A 25,192-nucleotide genomic window follows, 5' to 3' on the forward strand; every position below is an offset into this window, starting at 1 on the left:
GCGCCGAACGAAATCGTAGTCGTATAATTCATTTAATAACGAACCTCTATAAATGTATATAGATATATGGGTGTATCATTTTCAATGAAATCCCCAAATATCTCCAACCCTACCGCTTTAATAACGATTGTTTATTTCAAGTAAGACACCCAGTATTAGCGCGATTGCTCGGACGAAAATATTATAAACGATATACAGGAGCTATGCGTCTTCATTTCCCTCTCGTTTCTTTTCGGAAACGAATTTTCCGTAAATTTCAATTAACTCGATTGCTGCTGCCTACGAAATCCTTAAGTATTCGCTTTTCGTTTAATATTACAAATAATCGAAGAAAATGTTTATTTTCTCGACTATAATGTATCTAAAAGAAAGACAAATTATCTGTGCTACGATTTTGTATATTTAATATATTCGAAGGTATACAATAAAAAAGAAATATAGCTGGGGCTGATCAGCTGTTGGGAGGGTAACAGTGTTAATCAGTTGTCAACGGAAAATTTTTCCGACGATGATTAAGTTGGCTCATCCTTCGGACATATGCACTCTTAATTAGTTCTTCCCTTTAACAGGGGCCATCGAAGCACGTGGTCCTACGCAGAGAACGTTTCCGCGAAACGCTTGGAGTCTTTACCAAAGAGTATACCGACGACGTCAGCCCGACTGCTATTGGCAGGCTAATTTGTCGACGACGTAACTTCGTTTTTCAACGTCTTCCTTACCCTCTCCTTACCCTCTCGGCCTACTTTTCCATGGATCTTTACAAATTCTTCGGAAAAATCATTTCAGTTTTAGATGTTTTCATTGCTTTATTTATCTGGTATATTACTACTAGTCGAATTCTCCAAGTTAGACGCAACCCTAACAATCCTAAAACTCAAAAGGAAAGATTCCACTTACCCAATCACGCTAATTACTCCTAAATAACACTAGAAAAACGCTTCCTAATCATCGAATCATTAACCCATTAATTTCTCATCTGAAAAATACTCATCAAAAATCCATAGAAACTATAATTGCCTCCGAGAGAGAGAGAGAGAGAGAGAGAGAGAGGATATATTCGCTGGTATAGAAGATGAGGTTAGAGAAAAGAGTGGAACTCAGTTAAAGAAGTAGTAGTAGTAGTAGTAGTAGTGTAGTAGGGGCAAATAGTAAGTGGGGAGGTGAGAGGAGAGGCGAGGAGGGCGTGTGGCGTGTGTTCGTCGTACGGGACGTGTTATTAGCCGGCACCCTCTTTCTCGGTCCTCCTCCAGCAACTACTACAGCAGCCACATCCTATTTTTTTTCTTCCTTTCTTTCTTTCTTCTTTCTTCATCCCATTTCCTATGCAGGGTTGCTAGAAACGCGTTTAATTAACATAGCTGGCGTGGCTGCATCCCTCGTCTCTCTCTCTCTCTCTCTGGGTGGTGCCGAGCAGCCAGGCAGGTTTCATGGACCATTGCACTCACGATTCGAGTATCTCTCTCGGTGTCTCTTTGTCATACTTGCTCGCACCACCTACCACCACCCTGCAACTCATCTCATAGATATGTGTCGTGGCGTTTCTGTCTTTCTCTCATCTATTTCTATCTCGCATGCGCAGTAGCGGATACTTTCGGTCAAGACCATGTGGTACTTTGCGTTCGTATCTCTCCCGCTTTTGTAGGAACTCTTGTTGATTGGTTGGGTCTCGCGCGGAAATGCGCTTTTTGACGGATCACCCGACTAATTTGGTACTTGTCAACCGCCTCAGCTCGCGAGATTAACGACGACCACCGACATTCGAAAGTGTTTCTCTTGAAATTTCTTCGACGCGTTGTCGTCCTCTCGAGAGTCAGCTCAGCGGAGGGATGAGGAATTAAAGCACAAGGGGAATAAAGGCTGAACAAATCTAGGTGAGGAAGATTTCTCTTTAGCCAAGAATGTTTCTTTCCAATGCAGTCCGTTAATTGCATTGGAAATTGTCTTTTTCTCTTTTATTTTTTTCTTTTTTACATTGTACAATTACAAACATATTTTATAAATCAGATTTGGTTCGATTTAAAATATAATTTTAAACGATTAAAAGTATTCTATTTGGTTTAAAAAAAGAAAACAAATTATATAATAACAATTTACGATTCTTTAAAATTAGATTTAGAAAAAGTAATAGAGCAGTCTCTTAAATACAGCGAAAGAGAAACAAACATTAGATTTGAATTAAATTGGAAAATAATTTCCCGCTTCTATTACCAAATGAAAAAGAGTTTGGTGCTGCCATCTAAGAAACTACGGCTAAACTACAAGCCACGCGTGACTTGATCTACTTTAACGACGATCGATAAAACAGAATAATTAATTTTTTTAAATGTAATTCAATTTAAAGATTAATGCATTTTTAATTTATACAAAATATATAGTTCGAACTAATAATAATGTCGACTTATAACGTTGAGATTCGATTTTATTTATTATTAGTATTTTTGTATTTATTATTTAACAATTATACAGATACATAAAGTTTTTCCATTTATTTATTTATTTATTATATACGAACGTTTTCAGATATTGCGTTGTGTATTTAATTATAAAAATATAACATTGATTCGAACGCAAAGATATTTATCGAAATCTAACTGGCACATATCAAATTTTCGAAATCACATGTTAAACTTACGAACTTACAATCCTAATAACTCTAATCGATCATCAAACTACCGATGAAATAATATTAATAATAATAATCTAGAAACGCGTGTAAAAGTGAACGAGAAAATATTAAAAGACGAAAATAAAATACAATTAGTTTCAGAAACATCGTTCGGATCCAAACTATAAACTTTCTTGGATCGATTAATTTGCGATTAGATAGATTATATTTTCCATTAATTAATATCGACTACAAAAAGAGACGACAAATGCCTAATCTAATATATATGAAAGCAAAGATGTTCAACCAATATATACAGTTTCACATCGGACAAATTAGACCTTTATTCGGTCGTATTTGTATTAAAATGACGTCGAGTTTTCAAATGTGAATCGTTATAGACATTTCGATAAGTCTTAACGATTCGTTCCTTTTCCTCCACGGCTAAATTTTCAAATTCCTCTTCCAGTTCTTTTATCAAAACTTCTCTTTGAGCTGAGGCATCCTTAATGATAAATTTGTCATCCTCTTTGACCCATTTCTCCCAAAGTACCTTTGCACCGTCGCTAAACAAACATACACATAACACATACGAATTAACATTTCGTCTGATTTTTAATAAAAATCATACGCGTGATTAATTACTAACTACATCATTTCTTTCTGTTGAGGTAAAAAAAAAAACGGAAGGAAGGAATGCGGAGGATGAGTATTTTATTCTTTCGAAATTGGAACATTAGAAATATTCATTGGAATGAGACAAGTGGGTCGAAATGTTTCTTGGCACTTCTATTTGAATGTTTGTGAATGATTCAGGGTTGCTGTTGCGACATTGGACAAGAAGTTTGGATCAACCGTTTGCCCTTAGAACCTTAACACTGAGTTGCAGTGCTCGTTCGCAATGAAATATCAATTTTGTATGCATATTTTATAACGGAATAAGGAAGCGCGTAGAAACAAATATTTATTATTAATTGCTTATAAATAAATTACCTATACATAGATGTATCGGTGGATGCGTTTTCCCGAAGAGCGAGTTCGGATTCCCTCTTCTCGATATTCTTCAGAGCCTTATCCCGAACGTCTTCGTCCACGATAAGACTCTTCATATTATAAATTTGCTTCTCCCTAATCAACTCTAATTCATTTTTCATAGCCCTTAGCCTAATAGCATCGTCCCATCTTTGTCTCTCGCAAGCATGATTTTCTCTCTTCAAAAGATCATTAATTTGGGATTTGAGATCTTTGTAAGACAAAAAGAGATACATCTTTTCTGACAGATTTTTATCGGTAGGATCCATTCTACTCCAAGGATAATTCATTTCTCTTTCAAAACTGCGATGATCTATTTTGTTCTTGTTGTCGCGTTCGAGATTACCAGCTGTTTTCTCTTGATCGGTCCTGTTTAAGCTTAAATCTTTATCGGAAGAAACCTCAGGAATGATCGGAGACTCCTGTCGATCATCCGCGTCGGTCATCGATTGTTTCAAAATCGAAATATCGTCAACGACATCGCTCTTAAGATTGTCGTCGTCCACCACCACGTTGCTGTTGTTCGTCGTCATCGTCGTCGTTGTAGTCGTTCTCGTAGTCGTCATTGGTTCCTGTAAACGATGCGAGAAACAGTCGGAAAAATCATGGCCAGGTCTGACATTTGTATTTTCCAAACTTCTACGTGCATAGCGTGCCGAATACTTTGGATTGCGTGCTCTAAATTCAATTTTATTATCGCATCGATCATCCTTTTGATGGTTCCAATCGGACATACCCTTGACACAAATAGAATTACTACGATTTATTTCTTGGCTAGTTTTAGGTAAATTAGTCGTATCCTTTAAATATACACGTTCCGTACAATCATTTGATATGACATTATTGCTACTATTATTATTACTATTATCGTTACTAGTAGTGCTTTGATTATGATTAAGTTTCGAAATAATACTTGAAATTGGTTTAGGATCGAGAAAATACGAACGCAATCTTCGACATGTAACGGGCAAATAAAGATCCTGTTCCATGCGTTTCTCTTTCAATTTCTTTTTCAAATCCTCCAATGACAAATTATCGACTTTGGATTTGATTTTTTGTCTATTCAATTCGTTCAATTCTCCTTGATAGATATCTTCGTCTTCCTTCAAAAGTTTTCTCAATTTGCTTCTCCTTTCTAGGAGTCGATCGATTTTTGTTTTCCTTATAGCTTCTTTCTCAAGCTTACCACCCTCGGGATCGGCAAGTTTCACGTTCCAAGAGTCGTAATGCTTAGCTATTCTGCTCTCTCTTTCGAAATATCTCGCTGTCTGCTGGTAATAATTATGCCTCAGATACGCCTCATTGCGTTTTTCCGCTGCCAACTGATACTGCCTTTCACGGAGACGCCCAACCCTTCAACAAGGTCAAGTAGGCCCATTCTGATAAGATTCTTTCCAAATAAAAGACATTTATGTGGAATAAAATAGGGACAGATCGATTTATACTATTCCAAATTCTAACCGACGTTCGATTTTACTCGTAAAAACGCGTTCTATCAAATTCGAACGAAAATCGAATACCATATTATCATTCGATGTATTATTCATGTTTACTTCTAGCGAACGTAACGCGAAAGGAACAGCAATCGAATTTGGCATCGAAATAATTAGTAAAGGAACTTCAACCGTACTATGGCGGAGAAAGAAAGAAAGATAGAAAAAAATTGTCATATAGGAAGAAAAGACAAGTAGAAAGAAGGAGTATCAATTTCTATTTCGAGCTTGCGACTCTACGTGACGTCAGATCTACCAAAATATCACGCGGTTAGGGAGGTGCAGTTGGGTAGAGCTCCGGTGTGTGGTCCAGGTCTCGATCTTTCCCAGACTCTCAAAAATCTTCCAACTTGTCGGAGTTCATCGGAGTGAATTCCAACTTATTTGTCGGAAAAGAAAGAAGAAAGAGAGAGGGGGGGCGAGAGAGAAAGAATAGTAAAACAATCTTAACAAAAGTGGATTGTTCGTCATTAGCCTAACTTCGAACTCATCATCCCCACCCTAATTTCTTCGTCCCCACTCCTTTTCTTATTATTTAATTTGATCATTCTCTCGAAATAATCCATTTTACTCGTAGTCAGTGTATCATACTTGTCCTAAAGAAAAAGTGTTACCTTAATAGAAATATATATTTGGTTGCTGCGGTCCATCGACCAAAGCATTATTTTCAAATCGATCGAAAGACAGTATCGAAGGGCTTGACAAAAGGAAGTTGTTAAGATGCCTGGTGCCGGTGGTCAGCCACCGCAACAAAGGACTACCTTTCGACCACCTTGGGTCAAGGATGGTGGTCCTAACCCTCTACCCATGCCCACTGCACCTTGGACTCTCAATTCTAGAAGGGACTCCAAGACGAAGGCCGATGAACCCCCAGCTTTCACCAAAGTTACATTAAAGGTATGTTTTTTTTTCTTTTCTAATTCTTCTTCTTTTTTACTTCTTTTTTATTCTTTATTCCTGATAAGAAAATATGTATAGAAAATTTGGACAACATTTATTAAAACCAACAAATGATTTCGATGTCGAAAAATTGAATGTTTTCATTATAATTTCTTGTATCAAATTTACTGGAAAAAATTAATATGAAAAATACTTCGAATAATATCATTCGCGAATTCCTGTTTCATTCACGTATTGGGTTTCAAAGTCAGGACTTTAAAACTAACTCGAAGTATTAATAGCAAACGTGGGGGTGTTCTGCAATGTGTATGCTTTATAAACATTTCTCAACGTTTAAATCTGGAAAAACATTGTACTCGTGTTAATTTGGTATGCTAAACAATATGTGCATATATATATATATACGATGATCATTAGGGCAGATTCGTTAAAATTATAATTTTCGATCAGCTGTCTCGCTTTTATTTATTCCGAGCAATTATATTTTTTCACAACGACATTATTGTTGTTCTTCTTGTTTATCTTTAGTTCGCGCTCTTTTTACTTTCAATTTCTTGGAAAAAAGCCAAAATAGATAAGAAACTTGTCAGCTTTGTTTTGTTGAGAAGGAGAAAGAAGAGGTTAATGAAAGAACTTAAACAATAATTTGGAAGATGAATACACGTTGCATTCATTTACATAACGAATTGTACACATTTTCGTAAGATTAGATCATCCTCGAGTTTGATATTGATCGAATGTAAAACGTAACTGTGCCAGGAATTCGACATTAAAAATGTATTAGTGAAAAAAAGAAAAAAGAAAAAAAAACAAACATAAAATGAAATTATTAAAATTGCATCTATCTTATTCGTCGGCATAGATCGCAATTGTAGAAACGATCTCGAAGATCGTCTCCTGCTCAATGCTTACGAATGCTCGCGAAAATGCTTACAAATTCTCTCTCTTTCTCCTTCTCGTCCTCGTAGAAGTCCCTCTGGGTCACGATTATTTAAAGAACACGGGTTTCTATTTCAAATGTCTTGCCAGCTGCGTCTTCCGCCAGTTTCCTAACGCTTTTATATGACGCCTTCTACGTGTTAAAGTACGCGCGCCCCCAAGATCACAACAACTAACTACGATTATGCACTTTTCCGATCCGATCATCAAAATCCTTCGACTTGTATCATATGACATCGACGATAACGATAATCCAAATTTCAGCTTAATTAAATCAAATGAAAAAACTTGACAAAAACGAACGAAAAGAAAGTTGTAATTTGGATCTTTATCTAATATCTTATTCGGCGATAAAAAAAGAAATAAAAAAAGATTCAAAGTTCGAATTATTTAAAGACGACCGAATGTCGACGCTTTGCCAAGATTAAAATTCCACCCCCTTCTCTACCCTTTCTCCCTCCTTCTCTCTCCCTCTCTCGTTCATTTCTGTATTTTTTTTCTCATGACTAGTCGATTCTTTCGCTTTCTTTCATCCCTACCATCCTGACGATAAATAAAAAGTGCATCCAAATAATTGCACAATTAAAAATTACATTTATATAGAAGTGAATCAGGAGACAAATATTTTTGCCACGCGAAGAAACGAATCTCATCTCTCTCCCATCCATCTGACAATTGTAATTAATGTTGTTTTCGTTTAATATATGTACAGAGTGTCTCTAAACCAACGGAACCAGCACCGCAATCGACCGAAACTGCTCAAGCACCACGCAAACAGAGTAAAATCACGATAATACCGTCTCAACCAAAAAATGAAAAAAGTACTACAGCAACAGGAAAATCGACTACGACGACAAATAGTACACCTCCATCATCGAAGCCACGAGAGAATGGACGACAGGAGCCAAATTCGAGGCCGCAACTCGAACGACAACTTCGTATTGAGAGATCTCGATCCCGAGGTGACACTATACCACTTTCAAAGAGCGAAAGTACCACTGGTAACAACCCTTTCATTCAATTTTATTTTTCAACGAAAAACTAATCGATTCTTGCGCGAATAACAGATGGAATAAAAAAAAGTTCTTTGAAATTACAAAAAAACATTAATCGAGGTTTTACATAATTTGCAGGTGCACCAACGTTGTCGAAGAGTTCCTCGAGAGCAGCCATTCCACCTCCACCCCCGCCAAGGCCACCCCCGCCACCACCGAGTCGAGTTATCCTAAAGGATTTACCACCGCTAACCGAAAGTCAGGAACAACAATTGGAAATGCTGAAATCTAGACCTAGGAAACGTCCCGACTGGGCGAGCATGATGAAGGAAGTTGAAAGTGGTAGACGTCTTAAACACGTCACTTGCAACGACAGAAGTGCACCATTAATTGAAAGGGTTAACAAGGTCACGGCTGATCCAGCAGGTGATCCTCGATTTTATCTCGGTCCTACCTTTTAATAACAGATTACGATGATATCTGTGTATCTCTTTCTACATATACCGCTATTCCCCCTTCTTCTCACCTACAAACCTCTTGTGCAACCAAACAGATGAGAAGTTAATTACGTTGTTAATGAATTATCGTTCAATTAACCGTTTCCCGTAGGCTGTATTATGATCAATATCTTGTGTTTGTAGTACAAATACCATATTTATTATCCTCGTTTGCTTTTATACTACCCGATCCTCCCTCCACCTTCTCCTCCTCGTGAGAACGAAGAGAAACCTTACGTTGGTGTCTTGTGTTCATTGTTAAAATATTAAGCCAATTAAATTGCTTATTAAATGTCGTGGAAATTAACCACCGGTCTGTCTCTCTTTTTCTCTCCCTTTCTTCCTTCCTCCCTCTCCCACTCTTTCTTTGTGAATTAATCTCTACCTCCCCTCTCTTCTTGTCTCCTCTTTCTATTTCAAGTATGTTTCTTTTTCTTTTGTATATAACCAGATATATAAATAATTAATGATCGAATGATGAATTATGACTCGCATAATATATAATTGAAGGTTTGTGTCAAGGCACCGCTCAAAAGGATTTCTTTGAAAACAAGCAAGGCTTAGACTCTTGTCTTTCTTCTTTCTTTGTTTTTTATCCTTCTCTCTCTTGAAACAGGTAAGGCCCATTTTGTATTCGAGTCAGAAAAGTCGAACATGCACAATCAATTGCTGAAGCAGATTCAGCAGGGCGTTAAATTGAAAAGCGTTAAGACCAACGACAGATCTAAACCGATATTGGAGGGTCTTAGAAAATTTAGAAGACAATTGACGATAGAGGAGCAAATGCAAAAAGTTGAGGCGGAAGCAGAGCCGGATGACGTAATAGATGACGATGACATCGACGCGGTTAGAGACGATTTGCAAAGTACTAAACAAATGCTTGCCATTGAACTTAGAAACAAAGAGGCTCTTGAAAGAGAAAATAAAAGATTGCAGGTGATTTTAAAATCGTGTGTGCATTTAAAGAATCAATCATTTCCATTAATCAAACATCGACACATTTTCCTTTTACAGGCAAGAATTTTAAATCTCGAGGCTGAGGTGGAACGAACGAGATCGCAAAGAAACGTCCAGGAATACAAACAACAGGATGAAAAGTTGACGGAGTCTTTGAGAGAGGAAGCTCATAGAGCGAGAAAGGACGCAGAGAGATTAGAAAAAGAATATGCTAGTACAGCGGAGGAAAGAGACAAGTATAAAAATGAATTGGAAGAAATGAAACGAATGTATGCCAATTTGGAGAAGCGTATGAAAGCGGGTAAGTTTTGAGGAAAAGATTTAATTCTAAGTTACATGTAAATATATATGTTCATTAACATTCTAATTAGCTTTATTATTTGCAGCTGCACTAACTGCGTCTCAATTTTCTATATTGCTTTGCTTCAGCTGGCTATAACGCTTCTACTAATTGTGCTTTTTAGGAGAGAGTTGTGTAGATAACACGGATGATGATGATGATGATGATAATGATGATGATGATGATGATGATTATGATGATGATGATGATGATGATAACAATACTGAACCGATTGTGGAATTAGCTGAGGATAAGACAGAAGAGGCATGGTACAATTTTTCAGGAATGGCATTGGCTGGATGTCCAAGCGCAAAGGATGTTGCAAGAATTGCATCTCAAAAGAGTATGGAGAGTAAGCAACAGGATATGAGCGAAACAGAAGAAGAGGAAGAAGAAAGTACGGAGGAAGAGGAGGAAGAAGATCCAAAAGTATCAGCTGAGAAGCGTCTACAGAGAGAGATTAAATTATTATCGTCCAAAGTGAAGAACTTTATGTGCGTAGTAAGATTATTTTCCTAAAAAATTATCAACTATTTCTAAAATATGTTTTATTATATTAGGGACAAAGCCGTTAATGCAAGAAAAGAGAGACATGCCTTGAAGGAACAAATAAAGCAGCAACAGAAATTATTGAAAGAAGAGAAACGGAAGTTCAAGCAATTACAAAAAGAGGTTGACAAAATGGCCAAGTTAATGGCTGATACAGACGGAGACGATGAAGAAGAAGACGAAGAAGAAGATGAGGAAACTGAGTCTGAAGAAGAATCTGAATCCGAAGAGTCGGAAGAAGAAGAAGAATCTGAAATAGATGAAGGAGGTCATACTATGGAACAAGAGAAAAATATTCTACAAGTATGCATTGAATAACATTGCAATAAAAAAAAAATATATCTTAAACTTTTCGATTAATCATCTTATATGTTACTTTTTCTAGAAACGCGTGAAGAGACACGAAAATCGATTGGCTGCTTTGAAGAAAGGTAATTATCTCTTAAAAGCTCAAGTTGACAGACTCAAAGACAATTTAGCCAAACAACGAGAAGAAAGTATTACTTTGCAAGAAGATTTGGATTCTGTCTTGGCGGAATTAGGTTAAGTTACAATATAAGTTAAATAATCAATAAGTACAAACAATTGTATACATATTACACATATAGGTATTACATATTGAAATATAGTGAATTTTGTGAATGGTAAAAAAAACACTCTCGTAATAATACGCAACACCTACGTTTGATATTCATTTGATTTTGATTATAACATTTGTAAAATATATAAATCGTGATAGAAATAATGAAATAATTACAATTCTCTTTTTTTCATTTTTTTCAAATTTGTATCAAATAGATAAACATTATTTTTTGCAATATCATGTGAAATGTTTTTTAATAAAATTAGGTATTTTCAGCTATATTGACAAAGCATTTTGAATAGCTTCATACAGAACATAATATATAGAAATAAAAACAAAACAATATTTAACTAAATCTTTCTATTTAATATATATATAATATTGTATGTAATATTTAATTTTTATATATTTATCCTTTATATGTTAAATTAGCAAAAACAGAAAAAAAATCTATTTTATAACTGAATATAGAAAACTTACATTATTAGCCTTCAACGTTTATTTTCAAACTAATTCAAAAACGCCGTTGCATAAACTGTAATGCGTCGTACTGCTGTAATGTTAACTGCGGAGTTGGTTATTGTACTGCGTACATAAAATCGATTTTAAATAACTTAAGACGCATTTAACGAATAATATCAACACACTATGATAAGAAACTTACGTTCAATTTGCTTCCGAGTGTCCGCCATAAGCGATATTCTACGACTAACCTTCCACATATATCATTGGTCCATTGAATCTCAGCTTGCTCCTGATTGGACGAAGTTAATCATATCTCGAATCGTCGATACTATCGAATTTAAATGTACAACTAAAAATTTAAAAAAGAAAAGAAACGATGTTGACAATTGTTAAAATAAAATTATTATGATATATCAAGAACATAAGATTTTATTTTTATCGGTGGTGTACATTAAATAAAAAATTTTAAATGTATCGATAAAGTAAATGTAATAATCATTTTCTTTCCTTTTCTTTTCTTTTTTTTACAATTAGAAAAAAAACAAAAATATTCTTCTTATAATTAGACACATTTCAAATGTTTACAAATTATTTCAATATAAACGAAGTTACACTTAGATTGGGGGGAAAATATAATTGTTCAAAATATATCTAAAAAACATTAGAAATAATAATTACTAATCAAAAATAGATTGAAGTCGGTTGTACTAAAATATGAAATAGCAGTAACTCTGAACACAGAATATTAATATTATACGTATATTATGTACATCTTTTTATTTATATAGTACAGAGTTTTTTCTTGTTCTAATCATACCCGGCACAAAATGATTTTGTTATATTTTCAATAATGCAAATACCATATATATATATATATATGTGGACTTTCATACATACACATTTAAGTGTCTACACGTGATTTTTTTCAAATTGATATTTATATATAAAGTTATGCGAGGTAATATTTGATAGCAGGTATTTGCATTATAATTTTTAAGTTAAGACATCCGTTGTATTTTTTCTTTTTCCGATTATTAAATAGTCATCTGGGTAGCTGGTACGAATGAAGATTTCATCATAAAATTCAAATTTATATTTTGAAATTATATATATATATGTATATATATGTATACACACATATATATTGCTATTATAATATCTAAATTACATGTATTATACAATGTGTTAGAATATTACAACCTTCATCCTTTTTATTCTTCTAAGAAAAGCTTGAATCAAAAAAATTAGACGTTTACATAAAAAAATGTTACAGTACAAGTCAAAATGAATGAATTAAAAAAAAGATGTTTTCCATTGCAAAATTTTTACATTTCTCTTTAGTTAAAAAGAAAAAAAAGAGAGATGATTTAAGAAAGAAGAATACTTTTGTTTTTGAAATACTTCTAACATAAATAACGTTTCTACATCGCACAATACTTTTTCGTACGAGTTATTAAATTATAAAGTACACTCAGTGTATTATATAAATAACATCTCGTTATGAACCTTATTGCTTAATGCTATTATTTTCTTCATTGTTATCTGCATGTATATATATAATACATATATTAATTAGAACAACTGAGAAATACTTTATAAAATCAAGGCAGGCTTATATACATTTGGTTGGTTAGAACATGATGATAGTTTTCTTACGTTAATACAAAATAAATCGGACGTTAATATTATTATTATAAAAACAAGAGGAAAAAAAATTGCATCTCTTGCGTGAGCTAATCTTTGTATATTTGTTTGCTTTCGTAGGCATTGCATGCATAAGTTTAATTTTTTTTTCTATTAATAATTATCTTTCTTTAAATCTCAAATCTAATATTCATCATAATAACTTTCTCATTTACGCGTTTGGATATATTTATATATCCTTTCGCACTTTCCATATCGTTTACTTAAAAAAAAAAAAAAAAAAGAAAAAAAAAAAGACAAAAAGAAAATGATTTTTCAAAAAGTGTTTATCTTTTTATATTATTAAAGCGTCACTTTAAAAAATAATTTAGTTAATGCTTAATGATCTGATGGAATGACTCATTCTACTATCGTCTATTTGAATATGTCCAATTGAATGTAAAAATATACATCATTGGAATAATTGAATCAAAGGAAAAGAAAAAAAAACACACGAAAAAGAAAAGAAAAAATTATAAAATTTAATCGTTTTAAATGAAAAATCTATTTTACTCAGAATTAGTTTCTCATTAAAGTCTATCGATAAGATAATAATTATCTATTGGATTGCATGACATATTTGTTCTATTTTCTCTATTTGAAAAAAATTAAACAAATCTTCTTCAGGAGAGGGTTTGGTATTTTTCCACGTAGAGAAAACATGACGAATATATCCAATATTATCGAATTGACTTTTCTCTCTTTCTCCCTTTCTCCCTCACATTATTCAGATTAAATGTATTCCAAGCAAACATTACAGTGTTACGAATTGGTCTATTAATAAATAAATATAGTGATACGTATTTCACTCAAGGATTGTCCAATCACTTATCGTACTTTGTTGCGTTATTTATTTCTCAAAAACTGAATTGCACTGATTAAAGCATAGCATAAAATTTTAGCATGTTCCTTTCACGTAACTTCGGATTTAATCTTTTTCTCTTCAACTAATTTAACATCAGTCACATGCAAATTATGAATACTTTTAGCAGCGAACTTAATAACTGATTGTGTAGACACTTGAGTAGTATGTCTCAAATCCAAACGTTTAAGCACTTTACACCTTGCAAGATGATCTAATGTTATCTCCGTGAGTAGCCTGCAATTGGCTAAATTCAATGATGCCAAATTGGTGACTGCTTGTGCTGGTGGTGTTGCCAATTGAGCTACACCAGCATCGGTAACTCTTCCGCAAGAAGATAAATCCAATGTTTCGATATAAGGCAAATGTTGAACTATATATCTTAGTGCTATATCTGTGATTTCGCATCCTGCCAAGGATAAATTTTTTAGATGTTTAAGTCTGGAGGTTTTGTCAATTAAACCAGGTCGTGAATCTGTTGGAGGACTAAGAACTTCTCTTAGACTCGAATCATTCAATCCAGCTACATTACTCAAATCCAAAGTAACGAGCGGAGGACAGCTACAAGTTCTCAAAGCACAAACTCCTGTCCACGAGCAACCTTGTAACGACAAAGTACGAAGTTGCGGTAATCTACCTAATAGCCAAGCAAGCTGTTGTTTTGTTACACTCGTCCAATCAAGTGAGAGACTCTCAGGTTGTCTTCTTGCAATACCGGTTAAATGTGAGGCAGTCAAATGAGAATGAGACATATCAAGTTTTCTCCACAAGCTTGGATCTATACTATATTTTCCCCATGTACGACAAACCAGGGCACAATTTGCTAAGTCTTTTGCGTTCAAAAATCTAAAAACGGCTAGCATAGCCGTTTTATCGTAAACTAACGATTGTCCATTAAAGTCTGACCCAGATCTTTGTACAAGGGGTAATGAAAGAGGCCTAACTACTACGTGAGGCCTCTTCAATGATTTACTACTTGAACCAGTTAACTGCACAGCTAATTGTGTACGTAAGGCAGTCCTTTGCTCGCCTTCAGCTGGTTCTCTATCATTCCATGTCTGTAATTTTATTTAATTCATGCTTATATCGTAATGATTTGTTAATAATTTAAATATTTTAGTCTTCTAGTACACTTACTTCATTTGGATCGAGTCTCGATCTTTTACTTGGCGTCATGGCTCTTTCAGAATCTGTTGTAGGTGTTGACGAGGCTGCACTAGATGCTGAAAGTTTACGAGCACGTGCTTTCGGCTGTCGTGGTCTGTAATCCAAGTTTCTACCACTTTCACAGCATTGAGGACACTCCCAGCTATTTGGTAAATCATCGCTTACAGTTATTCTTTGTGGATCCAATCCTATACATTCTGGATGAACTATGTCAAAACATATGGAACATTCTACTAATCTCGATGGTGCTGTCGGTGTAGGTTTACCTATATACAAACAATTATCAAATATATGTTTTAACTGATCACACATTTTTACCTTAACTTGATCTAACATATATTGATATATAAATACCCATTAGTGGAGCAGGTTGTTGACCCCAACCATCCAATTGGCATACTTTACAAGCTGCTGTAACTGGTAGCATGGGCCTAAGGCACTGTCTCATCAAACACGTCTGCTTGGCACGTCCACTACCACCAAATTTCACCATATCTTGACAATACATACATTCTCCGCAATCTGTTCTCGTGCATGCCTCACACTTTTTGCATCTAGTACGTCTTCTTCTTGGAAACGCTCTTTCCGATTTTTCTTGAGAATGGTGCCTTTGTATTTTTACAAAAGTTTTCTTTGTTATTCTCATACGTTCCTAATTAAGATAATATTAAACAAAGAAAAAAGAAAGACATTGAATTTAAATTGTATATACAAAGAGTAGATTCAAAGTTTATTGTATATTCTGATATTTACTCCTTCTGCTATGGTTAACGCCGGCGGTGGTGGTAAGACTGGATTACCAGTTACAGCTGCTTCAGGACTATCGTGTCGGTGTTGTTCGACTAAACATCTAACGTCATGAATCAGGGCAACGGGATCGTGTATTAATTCAGGCACATTCTTTTTGGTAGACGGCAATGAATGCAAATACATGACAATGGCTTTTAAACCATGTAATTCGTAAGGTGTAAGATGGACATGTTGATGATGTTGGGGAACTAAATGTTGCCTTTGAGATTCCGATATATCTAAGTGACTTCTGCCCAGCAGGACGTGTACGTATCTTTCGAGAACATACCTAGAATATAATATTAATATATAAGTCAAATAAAAACATCTGTTAGAAATACTTCATCATTGAGCACATACCATAACATTTCTGTAAAAAAAGGATAGCGAAATTTCTGGGGCACTTTAGTGTGTTCCTCAACTTGAGCAACTTTTAATTGTTTTTCAATACCAAAGCTATGAAGAAAATTTCCACCAAATACTAAAGAATCTTGAGGCGTGTAAACTGCATGAATCCATCCAGTTGGTATAAACAAAGTCATTCCCGCAGTAAGACTTATTCTACCGCATCTATCCACCATATCACCAAAAAATACATCGGATTGTTTTCCACTTAATACCCATTCTTGATAAAGAGTCAAATTCTTTTCGGTAGGTGGAATAAGCCAAAAGATCTTTCCACCGCGTAATATATGATACCATACACTGGTTCCACCAAAATCAACATGAAAATCTGTATAACATCCTTTCACCGACATCAAACAATATTTCTGTACTTTTGGATACATCATATCTTCCAAGAGATTTGTAGATTCTACTTGAGACTCTTTCAAGTGTCTCGGCCATATGACGTCTACCCAATCGACTTGACGAACCAGAGTCGGTGACTGTACATAATTTTCCAATTTAGTGTGACTAAATTCCAGCGATATCACATTCAACAAACGTTCTTTATTTTGATCTTCGTAATATTTCTGCCATTCCTTCATTGTCATATCTTCGTTTTTCTGCGTATTAACATCCATAACATCTAGTATCCTTTTAGAACCTAATGCAAAAACATTATTATTTTTATTTAAATATCTCTCATCGTCGATAACAAAAGTATGTAAGATAATAACATACCAACGCAAGTTCTAACATCGTTGACGGTAAAGTTAGAGCTAGGTACTCTCAAACCTAATCCAGTTTTGTCCCTAAACAATAAGGGTATTCCAAGTCCATGCTTTTGAAGATATGCAAGATTCAATTCTGTCCCATTCATTTCACGGAACAATCCAGTAAAATGACTGAGATCATATCTATCGCACTCAATTTTTTCATCGAGCTGAAAAGTTCTACGTCCTTCAATTTCTTCATCGCCTATAGCCCAATCATCCGTGTACAACTTTCTCGTTCTCTCTCTCTATATGCAATTTATATACATGTATATAAATATATATTTATATATATATATATATATATATATAAAATAGAATAATGTACGAAAAAACAATGAAACATTTTATTTCTTATTCTTTTTCCCTCTCACTCACTCTCACTCTATTTTTCTCCCATTAACACATATACAAAACAAAAGAAATAACAAAAGTTATATACTTAGTAGGTAATGTAAAAGTATATATTATAAAACTATTCTATAAAAATTATTATATATTTTTTTTTCAATGGTTAGTTAATAAAATGTTTGTTTACCAATTGACGCCTTTTTGGCAAAGAGGTAGTAGAATCATCGGCCATTGTGGACATGCTGTCAGAAACGTATCATCGAAAACTCATCGAATGCTTAAAGTTTTTTACTTCACAAATATCGATACAATTCTTGCGTCGATATATGAATCAATCCTTTTTCATTATTCACATGTCACAGACAGATCATTGAAATTACGACTAACTTTTCGAAGATATTACTTGCCCAATACGATTTTTTCGCCATTTTCCTGCCGGGCAGTGTTGCTACAACAAAATCTCGACTGGACTAAAGTCTCCATGTTTCTTCAAAATCTCACGTAGGCCACTTATTAGTTATATAGAACACTTTCCGATTCTGTTTCTTAACCTTTAAATAATTTAGTATGTTATTAAAAAATGTTTTACTTACTTTATATATATGTTTTATTCTAACGTAATAATAAAATAAGACAAATATTTAATAGAGACGCGTATTTTTAATGCATTTTTTTTTGAAAATTTAATTTCTATAATTCTAATACTACCTTGAGCCAATGACGTGGACATAGGGATATCTTTATTTTTGTTACTAGTCTTATGTTATAGGGTGTTAGTAAATGATCTAGTATTGTTGGTAGGTTAAAATGTTAAATGGGTACTAGACTCAATTGAAAGATTGAAAGTTCTGTGGATTTGTCGGTATCAATATTACTCTAGATTATTATTGATGACGTTGCAAGTTGCATTTGGATAGATATTATTTTATTTATAATATTGAGATAATATATTGTGATTATAATGCTGAGTTTAAGGGATAAACAAATAAATGCTCTCAAGCAAATGTTAAATTTAAATCAGCCTGAACAAAAGCACAACGAGGCAATACCAGCATGGAAAATATTGATCTACGATAGACTTGGTCAAGATATTATTTCACCGTTGATATCTGTTAAAGAATTGAGAGAGCAAGGTATAACTCTTCATATGCAATTGCATTCAGACAGAGATTCTATTCCTGAGGTACCGGCCATATATTTCTGTGCACCTACCAATGAAAATTTGGGAAGAATCGGACAAGATTTACAGAACGGACTTTATGACATGTATTATTTAAATTTTATATCTCCAATATCTAGACAAAAAATGGAAGATTTAGCATCGGCTGCTTTGTTAGGCGGAGTTGTCTCTAATATTCATAAAGTATACGATCAATATTTGAATTTTATTACTTTAGAAGACGATCTTTTCATATTGAGGCATCAAAACAGTGATATCATATCGTATCATGCTATCAACAGAGGAGAAGTGAAGGATAGCGAGATAGAATCCGTTATGGAAATAATTGTGGATTGTCTATTTTCTGTGTTTGTAACAATGGGAACAGTCCCAATTATTCGCTGTCCTAGAGGAAATGCTGCAGAAATGGTCGCTAAAATGATTGACAAAAAGATTAGAGAAAATGTTTGGGATGCAAGAAATAATCTTTTTGAAGGAGAAACATCCGGACATTATAGTTTCCAAAGACCTTTACTTATTGTGCTAGACAGGAATATAGATATGGCTACTCCTTTACATCACACCTGGACTTATCAAGCATTGGCTCATGACGTATTAGAAATGGCATTGAATAGATTAGTAGTAGAAGAAAATATTGGAAAGTCTCCTGCAGGTGGAACTCGTTCCAAAACCAGAGCGTATGAATTAGATAGCAGAGACCGTTTCTGGTGTCAACACAAGGGTAGTCCATTTCCAAGAGTAGCTGAAGCTATTCAAGAAGAATTAGAACAGTATCGAACTTATGAAGAAGACGTTAAAAAACTAAAGTCTTCCATGGGTATAGATAACGAAAGCGAAGTTGCCCTATCTATGGTTTCTACAAATACTGCTAGATTAACAAGCGCAGTAAATTCATTACCGCAACTTTTAGAAATGAAACGTTTGATAGATATGCATACTTCTATAGCTACTGGTATTTTAAATTGCATCAAATCCAGACGTCTTGATACATATTTTGAGTTGGAGGAAAAAATCATGAGTAAACAAACATTGGATAGAAGCGTATTTGATACAATAAGCGAGCCAGATTGTGGCACACCCGAAGACAAACTTAGATTAGCGATTATATATTACATCTGTACAAATAATATGTCTGATGCGGATTATAATAAACTGGAAGCTGCTTTAGAAACTGCAGGATGCGATTTAAGTCCTTTACTATATATCAAAAGGCTGAGGAGTTATACTAGAATAGCAGAAATTCAAAGTAGTTATGAAGGAGGTGGAACCAAAACCGTCAGTATGTTTTCAAAACTAATGAATCAGGGATCTTCTTTTGTTATGGAAGGAGTTAAGAATCTGGTTGTTAAAAAACACAATTTACCAGTAACAAAAATAGTTGATGAACTTATAGAATCAAGGATATCGTCTCAAACCGAAGAGTATTGTTATTTGGATCCAAAGCAATTGAAATATTCCGAGCAAATGCCTAAAAATCGACCAACATTCCAAGAAGTTATAGTTTTTATTGTTGGTGGTGGAAATTATATTGAATATCAGAATTTAGCTGATTATGTGAAGCAAAAGAGTGGTGCAGGAGTTAATAAAAGAATTGTATATGGTTCAACATCTTTTATAAATGCTAAACAGCTTCTTAAACAGTTGTCGCTACTAGGACAAGAAGGACACTCGTGAAAATTGTCAAATACCTATATGTAAATGGTATATAAAAAAGAAATTTTATTTATCATAATCCATAATTAATGTATGTGGCTTGTTAATATTTTATTTGTTGCTATGTTACCTGTGAACATCTTGGGGAGAAATAAAAGTTCATTATTTTTTATATACACTTTTCTTCAGTTTAGCCTAGAAATTATGTTATAGTATATATATCATCCTATATAGAAAGTTAATCCTCAAGTTATGTCACTTAGCAATGAAATCTCTGTTTGATCGATAATAAGATAACCTTTATAGAAGAGACGTAGACAAATTTGATTAATAAAAATTTAAAAAACACTGAGAAATTATATTTAAGAAAGAAAACAAAATGTCGGCACGTAGACAAAATAATTTGGATTTCGTCAAACGAGCAGAAATTCCCAAAAATTCTCTCGAAGGTGTCAAAGAATTGTATTTATCAAAACAAGAGGCACAGAATATCAAGTAAATAAAAAATTACAAAAATATATTATTGGTAAAGTAAAAATCTTTGAAATTCCTTGGAAATTTATTGTAATTTCAAATTGCGCGCTTTTTAATAGAAAATATCCAGAATGGGACGTTCCGCGAATTAATCCAGCATTCGAATTAATAAAAGTTCGTCGAGATTTAAATATTTCTGAACAAAAATTACGCGAAAAATGGATCGAACAAGAAGAGAAAAGAAAGGAAATGGATTTACAGTGGAATAAATTAAGGGAGCAAGAGTTAATATTTCGAGAATCTTTCATAAAGTATAATACTTTTGTTAAAGAAAATCAAGAAAAACGAGAGCGCGCGAAACAAAAAATTTTCGAAGAGCGGGAAAGACAAACGAAATATCAAGAAGATGTAAGCAATTAATTTGTTCCTTTAATTTTCTTATTATTAATTTATGCAATTTTAATATACGTATATTGGTTTAGGTCGATGATTTAGAAGAAAAGCTAGATTATATGAAAGGGATGTGCGAGAAGATGCAAAAACATGTAGAAATTTATAGGAAGTATCAAAATTATCTCGAAAGGGTTGTCAATGAAACCGGAAATTTTCAATCGATAACAGAAATTTTTCAACGATACGAATCTTTAATCGAAGCTAAGGCATCTCTCTCCGAAGATCATGATAAAAATATACAATTTTTAGAGGAAACCGAAGCAAACATAGTAAGCTAATTTTATTTCTTTTTTTATTGAAACAACTTGATTCGACATTTAATTTTGTAGCATCGTATGACGGATGTAAAGTCGCAAACGTTGATCAGATTAAACAACAAATTGTCAATGCTTCAAGGAAGATACGAAAAAGCGAAAGCGCAAGCTTTAAAATGGGAAACTTTAATTTCGAAAATAAAAGAGGCAGCGATTGAGAAATATTTAGAGTTGACGAGAGTTAAAACCTGTTGTAGAAATCTTTATCATCAGATTTGTAAAAGAAAAGGAATTCCTGTTACAGTAGCCGACGATGATATTGAACAACAATTGCTCAACATCAAGCGTACTATTTTAGAGTTAAGACGTATTATAACTACTACTAAGAAGGAAGCAGCGAAGAAAATCGTAGTATAGAAATAAATAAAAAACATCTATCAGAGACGATATTAATTTAATTTAATGACTTCGTTTTAAGATTATTATTGATAACGTTTTTGCATGATTTTTCTAGCAGCTGGTAAATGACAACCAGATACATTATGAAGTAATTCAGAGTAATCATCTTCTTCGAGTAGTTGTTTCAATTTCTCTATTGTTTCTTCTCGAGAGAGTGGAATTTCTAAACCTTCGGTCATAATCTGCATTTCATCTTTCTCGACGCAGCTATATTGTTGAATATATTGTTATTTTTTGATATGGATAATGAAGAATATATAGGAAATCATAGGAAAAACGTTAAAGGAGATGATTAACTTTTAACTGTTTAAAAGAAAAGATAATTATTAAGGACTCACAGGGCACAAGGTTGGGTAGGAGCAATATGTGTGAGAGAAGGAATTTTCAATCTTGGTTTCTTCTCTTCGTCGAGTCTCAATTGTTGGGACTTGGTAGCTTTGTCGACCCAGTAAACTTTATGCATCATTTCTGTGATACGTTTTTCGATAATACTAAGATACAGCATAACATTGCTCATGGTAACATGAGAATTGTCACCCAGTAATTGTAGAATAGGTGAATTGTCGCATTTAACAGCCTTGAAGAGAGCCTCTATTCCCTTCAACATTTTTTCTATCTCCTCGTCGCACTGAAAAAGGAAAATAAAAAATGAAGATAGTAATCAGGGTGAGAGTAATAATAGTAATCAAATATTACCTTTGAAAGTTCTTCTTCAGCATCATCCGCAAGCTTAGTCTGTTCTTCCAATTGATTTGTAATAGTTTCTATCGTTTCTGCCTGTTGTTTTTCTCTAAACTCGTGCAATGCTCTAGCTTCATCAATGGCAACTGTCAACTCAGTCATCTTTAATTGAAGACTCTCCATTTCATCATTGAGTTCATTAACATAATTGAAGAGTGCAAAATTTTCTTCCTCTTGCTTGACAAAGTGAGCTACAATCCTGTCAATATTGCTCTCACCTAAATAACGGTCAAATTATACACAGAAATAGAAAATTGTCAACATAAAAATAATAAAAATAATGTTACCTGTAAATTCTTTGATCGTATCAAGAATATGCGTATAAGTAGCTATTTTATCTTGTTGTTCTTGTCTTTTAGCAGCTCTTTCAGCTTCCTGTTTCACCTGTAAATCTACAGTTCTTCTATATTGACCTTTGACCCCAAGGAATTCCTGTAATTTCATTTCATTGTCCAGAGTTCTTTGAAGTTCATACATTTCTGCTGTATGAGCATTGAGATCCCTCGTTGCTCTAAGATTAAATTGAAGTAATTATTAAGAAAACAAAAATTATTTATATTTTAACTAAATTAAAAGATACCTTTCACGAAGAGCTTGAATCTTGTTCATTTCTTCATCCCTTTGATTAAAAGTCACAGTAGCCTGTTCAATCAAATCGTTAATAATTTGCTTTCCACTGTTTAATTGACCAATTAATTTATTCCAGAGTGCTGTAAATTGTCTTCTCTCTTTCACCAATGTCTCAATCTCCCTACGAAGCTTAGCATTTTCTGATGCAACTGTATTAAATTTTCTCGTAGATACTTCTAATCGATTCTCCAATATAAACACAAGTTTATTATGTTTCACAGCATTTTCCTTGGCTTGTACATCCGTTAGTCTTTTTTCTCTTAATATTGAAACTTCTTTCGATATCTGTATCATTGTGTTAGAATTAATTAAATTATTATAAAATTATTGAAAAAGAAAGAGATAGAAAAATGAATATATTGGCAATACCAGTGACCTGTCCAATTTGCCTATTCAGTTCACTAATTTGTTGTTTTTCGGACTTGATAGAATCAATATATTTGGAACGTTGATGGAACAACTCTTTTAGTTTTATATCGTCTGTTTCATCTTTCTTAAGAAATTTCTTTGATTTAGCTGACCTAATTGCAAGCAACAATTCAGCTTTCTCATACTCCAATCGAGCAATCATAATTTGTTGATTATGAAGCTGAAGACCACCTTCCTCTGCACATTTCAAACGATCATTTTCCATTATCCTATACTGCCTCTTTAATCTCGTTAATTCGACTTCTGGCATCGTCTCCATCTCTAACGCTCCTTGAACTGCACTACTGGTTCTTAAAAATTGCATTTTTATATTTCACAATTTATACTTTCTCTGTTGTATCTTTTAATTCAAATAGTTAGGTCGAGAATTATTATGATTATTTTGGAAGATTATGTTTCGAAAGATACTTGATATATCTATTCTTTTTTTTCTTTTAGATCTTCAGTTATGTCGATCAACGACATTTGAGAAAGACATCTGCTGTCTATTGCTGAGTTTCGACAGCTGTTATGTACCTATGTATGTGTCCATTCTTTTTGTTGATTTTCTCGGTTGCCAGGCACCGTTTTAGGTACGTATCGTCTCGAAATCTTTCAAGAAAGAAGAAGGAGGAGAAAGGGAAACACAAAGAAAGAAAGTGAAAGAGATAGAGATGGATGAAACTTTTTTTATGTGATAATGTTACATCTATTTATCAAGACAACAGGGTTGCATCTATTTGTTAAGGTTTTGCTCAATGTTATATAAAACATAGCTGTGGGTTCAGGATCATTACATTCTTGGACTCCACTTGGACACGGATGACGAAGAAAGTCTGGAGTTTGCGTCATTTAATTCTGGCGTAAGAGCGTGAACTCGTAATTATTATTGTTTTCTTTTTGCTTACGAGGTGATTCAATTATGAAATCAACCGAGTTTTAGTTCTATCGAGATAATGGTAGTAAAAGGATGTTCGTTTAGAAATCTGCTTTAGAGTAATATATATATATATATATATAATATGTAATAATAATAAATATTTGTAAAAATGAGGAATGCGAGAACGAGTCTCTAATATGATCTATAATTTCGGTGCGATCGACTCAGGTGGCTCGTATGGTGTGCTCAGCCAGGTGTCGAGTATATTGGTGGGGGAAGGTACGTTAGAACCCTGGAGTCGGTCATCCGTGCGATTAGTTCACCGGTGGTGGGGAATGTCGGCGGGCGGGTCGATCGGGAATAGAATGCTGAAGCCTTTGTCAGGTGTTTACGCGTTTCAACTAATCGATTATGCTGTATAACATTTAATTACGATTTTTATTGACAATATTTCAGGATATATAAATATACTGTTAGAAAATACATATAAATTGCATATATATATACGATAAGAATAATGATAACGTATAAAGTACGTAGGTAATTAATACATATATAATATTAATAGAAACATAATTTCTCCTTGTTAATTAATATAAAAATTGGCAGATTACATGTCGTTGGATTTAAATATACATATTTGAACCGCAATGCGCGTTAATTCATCCCCTCTTCAATTGTTTTAATCTCGTAGGT

General features: G+C 33.8%; 6 protein-coding genes across 6 annotated transcripts; 3 read left to right on the top strand and 3 right to left on the bottom strand.

The window, feature by feature from the left end:
* Positions 1-2,471: 2,471 nt before the first annotated feature.
* On the bottom strand, positions 2,472-11,640 carry LOC122524401 (putative uncharacterized protein DDB_G0289963). The gene is made up of 4 exons (XM_043646680.1): positions 11,555-11,640; positions 11,371-11,475; positions 3,599-4,990; positions 2,472-3,171 (listed from the first exon to the last, which is right to left on the bottom strand). Coding segments are annotated over exons 2-4 (1,617 nt in total). The 5' UTR covers positions 11,373-11,475; positions 11,555-11,640; the 3' UTR covers positions 2,472-2,948.
* Positions 5,787-11,045, top strand: LOC122524396 (trichohyalin-like). Its single transcript, XM_043646674.1, has 8 exons — positions 5,787-6,027; positions 7,682-7,970; positions 8,103-8,390; positions 9,078-9,397; positions 9,476-9,719; positions 10,042-10,252; positions 10,319-10,610; positions 10,693-11,045. Exons 1-8 carry the CDS (start codon positions 5,851-5,853, stop codon positions 10,852-10,854), a joined length of 1,983 nt encoding a protein of 660 aa, XP_043502609.1. The 5' UTR covers positions 5,787-5,850; the 3' UTR covers positions 10,855-11,045.
* Positions 11,641-13,748: 2,108 nt separating the features above from the next.
* LOC122524395 (jmjC domain-containing histone demethylation protein 1) lies at positions 13,749-18,149 on the bottom strand. Its single transcript, XM_043646673.1, has 8 exons — positions 18,073-18,149; positions 17,552-17,915; positions 16,982-17,261; positions 16,217-16,904; positions 15,821-16,145; positions 15,422-15,719; positions 15,038-15,333; positions 13,749-14,958 (listed from the first exon to the last, which is right to left on the bottom strand). The coding sequence occupies exons 2-8, from the start codon at positions 17,603-17,605 to the stop codon at positions 13,951-13,953; spliced, it is 2,949 nt and encodes a 982-aa protein (XP_043502608.1). The 5' UTR covers positions 17,606-17,915; positions 18,073-18,149; the 3' UTR covers positions 13,749-13,950.
* Positions 18,150-18,171: 22 nt separating this feature from the next.
* Positions 18,172-20,369, top strand: LOC122524397 (protein sly1 homolog). The gene has a single exon (XM_043646675.1). The coding sequence runs from the start codon at positions 18,326-18,328 to the stop codon at positions 20,216-20,218; it is 1,893 nt and encodes a 630-aa protein (XP_043502610.1). The 5' UTR covers positions 18,172-18,325; the 3' UTR covers positions 20,219-20,369.
* Positions 20,370-20,455: 86 nt separating this feature from the next.
* On the top strand, positions 20,456-21,820 carry LOC122524399 (coiled-coil domain-containing protein 42). The gene is made up of 4 exons (XM_043646679.1): positions 20,456-20,692; positions 20,791-21,079; positions 21,154-21,393; positions 21,454-21,820. The coding sequence occupies exons 1-4, from the start codon at positions 20,577-20,579 to the stop codon at positions 21,793-21,795; spliced, it is 987 nt and encodes a 328-aa protein (XP_043502614.1). The 5' UTR covers positions 20,456-20,576; the 3' UTR covers positions 21,796-21,820.
* On the bottom strand, positions 21,816-25,174 carry LOC122524199 (coiled-coil domain-containing protein 63). The gene is made up of 6 exons (XM_043646328.1): positions 23,585-25,174; positions 23,159-23,493; positions 22,866-23,089; positions 22,534-22,796; positions 22,176-22,465; positions 21,816-22,059 (listed from the first exon to the last, which is right to left on the bottom strand). Exons 1-6 carry the CDS (start codon positions 23,939-23,941, stop codon positions 21,861-21,863), a joined length of 1,668 nt encoding a protein of 555 aa, XP_043502263.1. The 5' UTR covers positions 23,942-25,174; the 3' UTR covers positions 21,816-21,860.
* Between the last annotated feature and the right edge of the window lie 18 nt (positions 25,175-25,192).

The sequence above is a fragment of the Polistes fuscatus genome, unplaced genomic scaffold (assembly GCF_010416935.1).
Source record: "Polistes fuscatus isolate 324 unplaced genomic scaffold, CU_Pfus_HIC Scaffold7, whole genome shotgun sequence".
NCBI classification, from domain to species: Eukaryota; Metazoa; Arthropoda; class Insecta; order Hymenoptera; family Vespidae; genus Polistes; species Polistes fuscatus.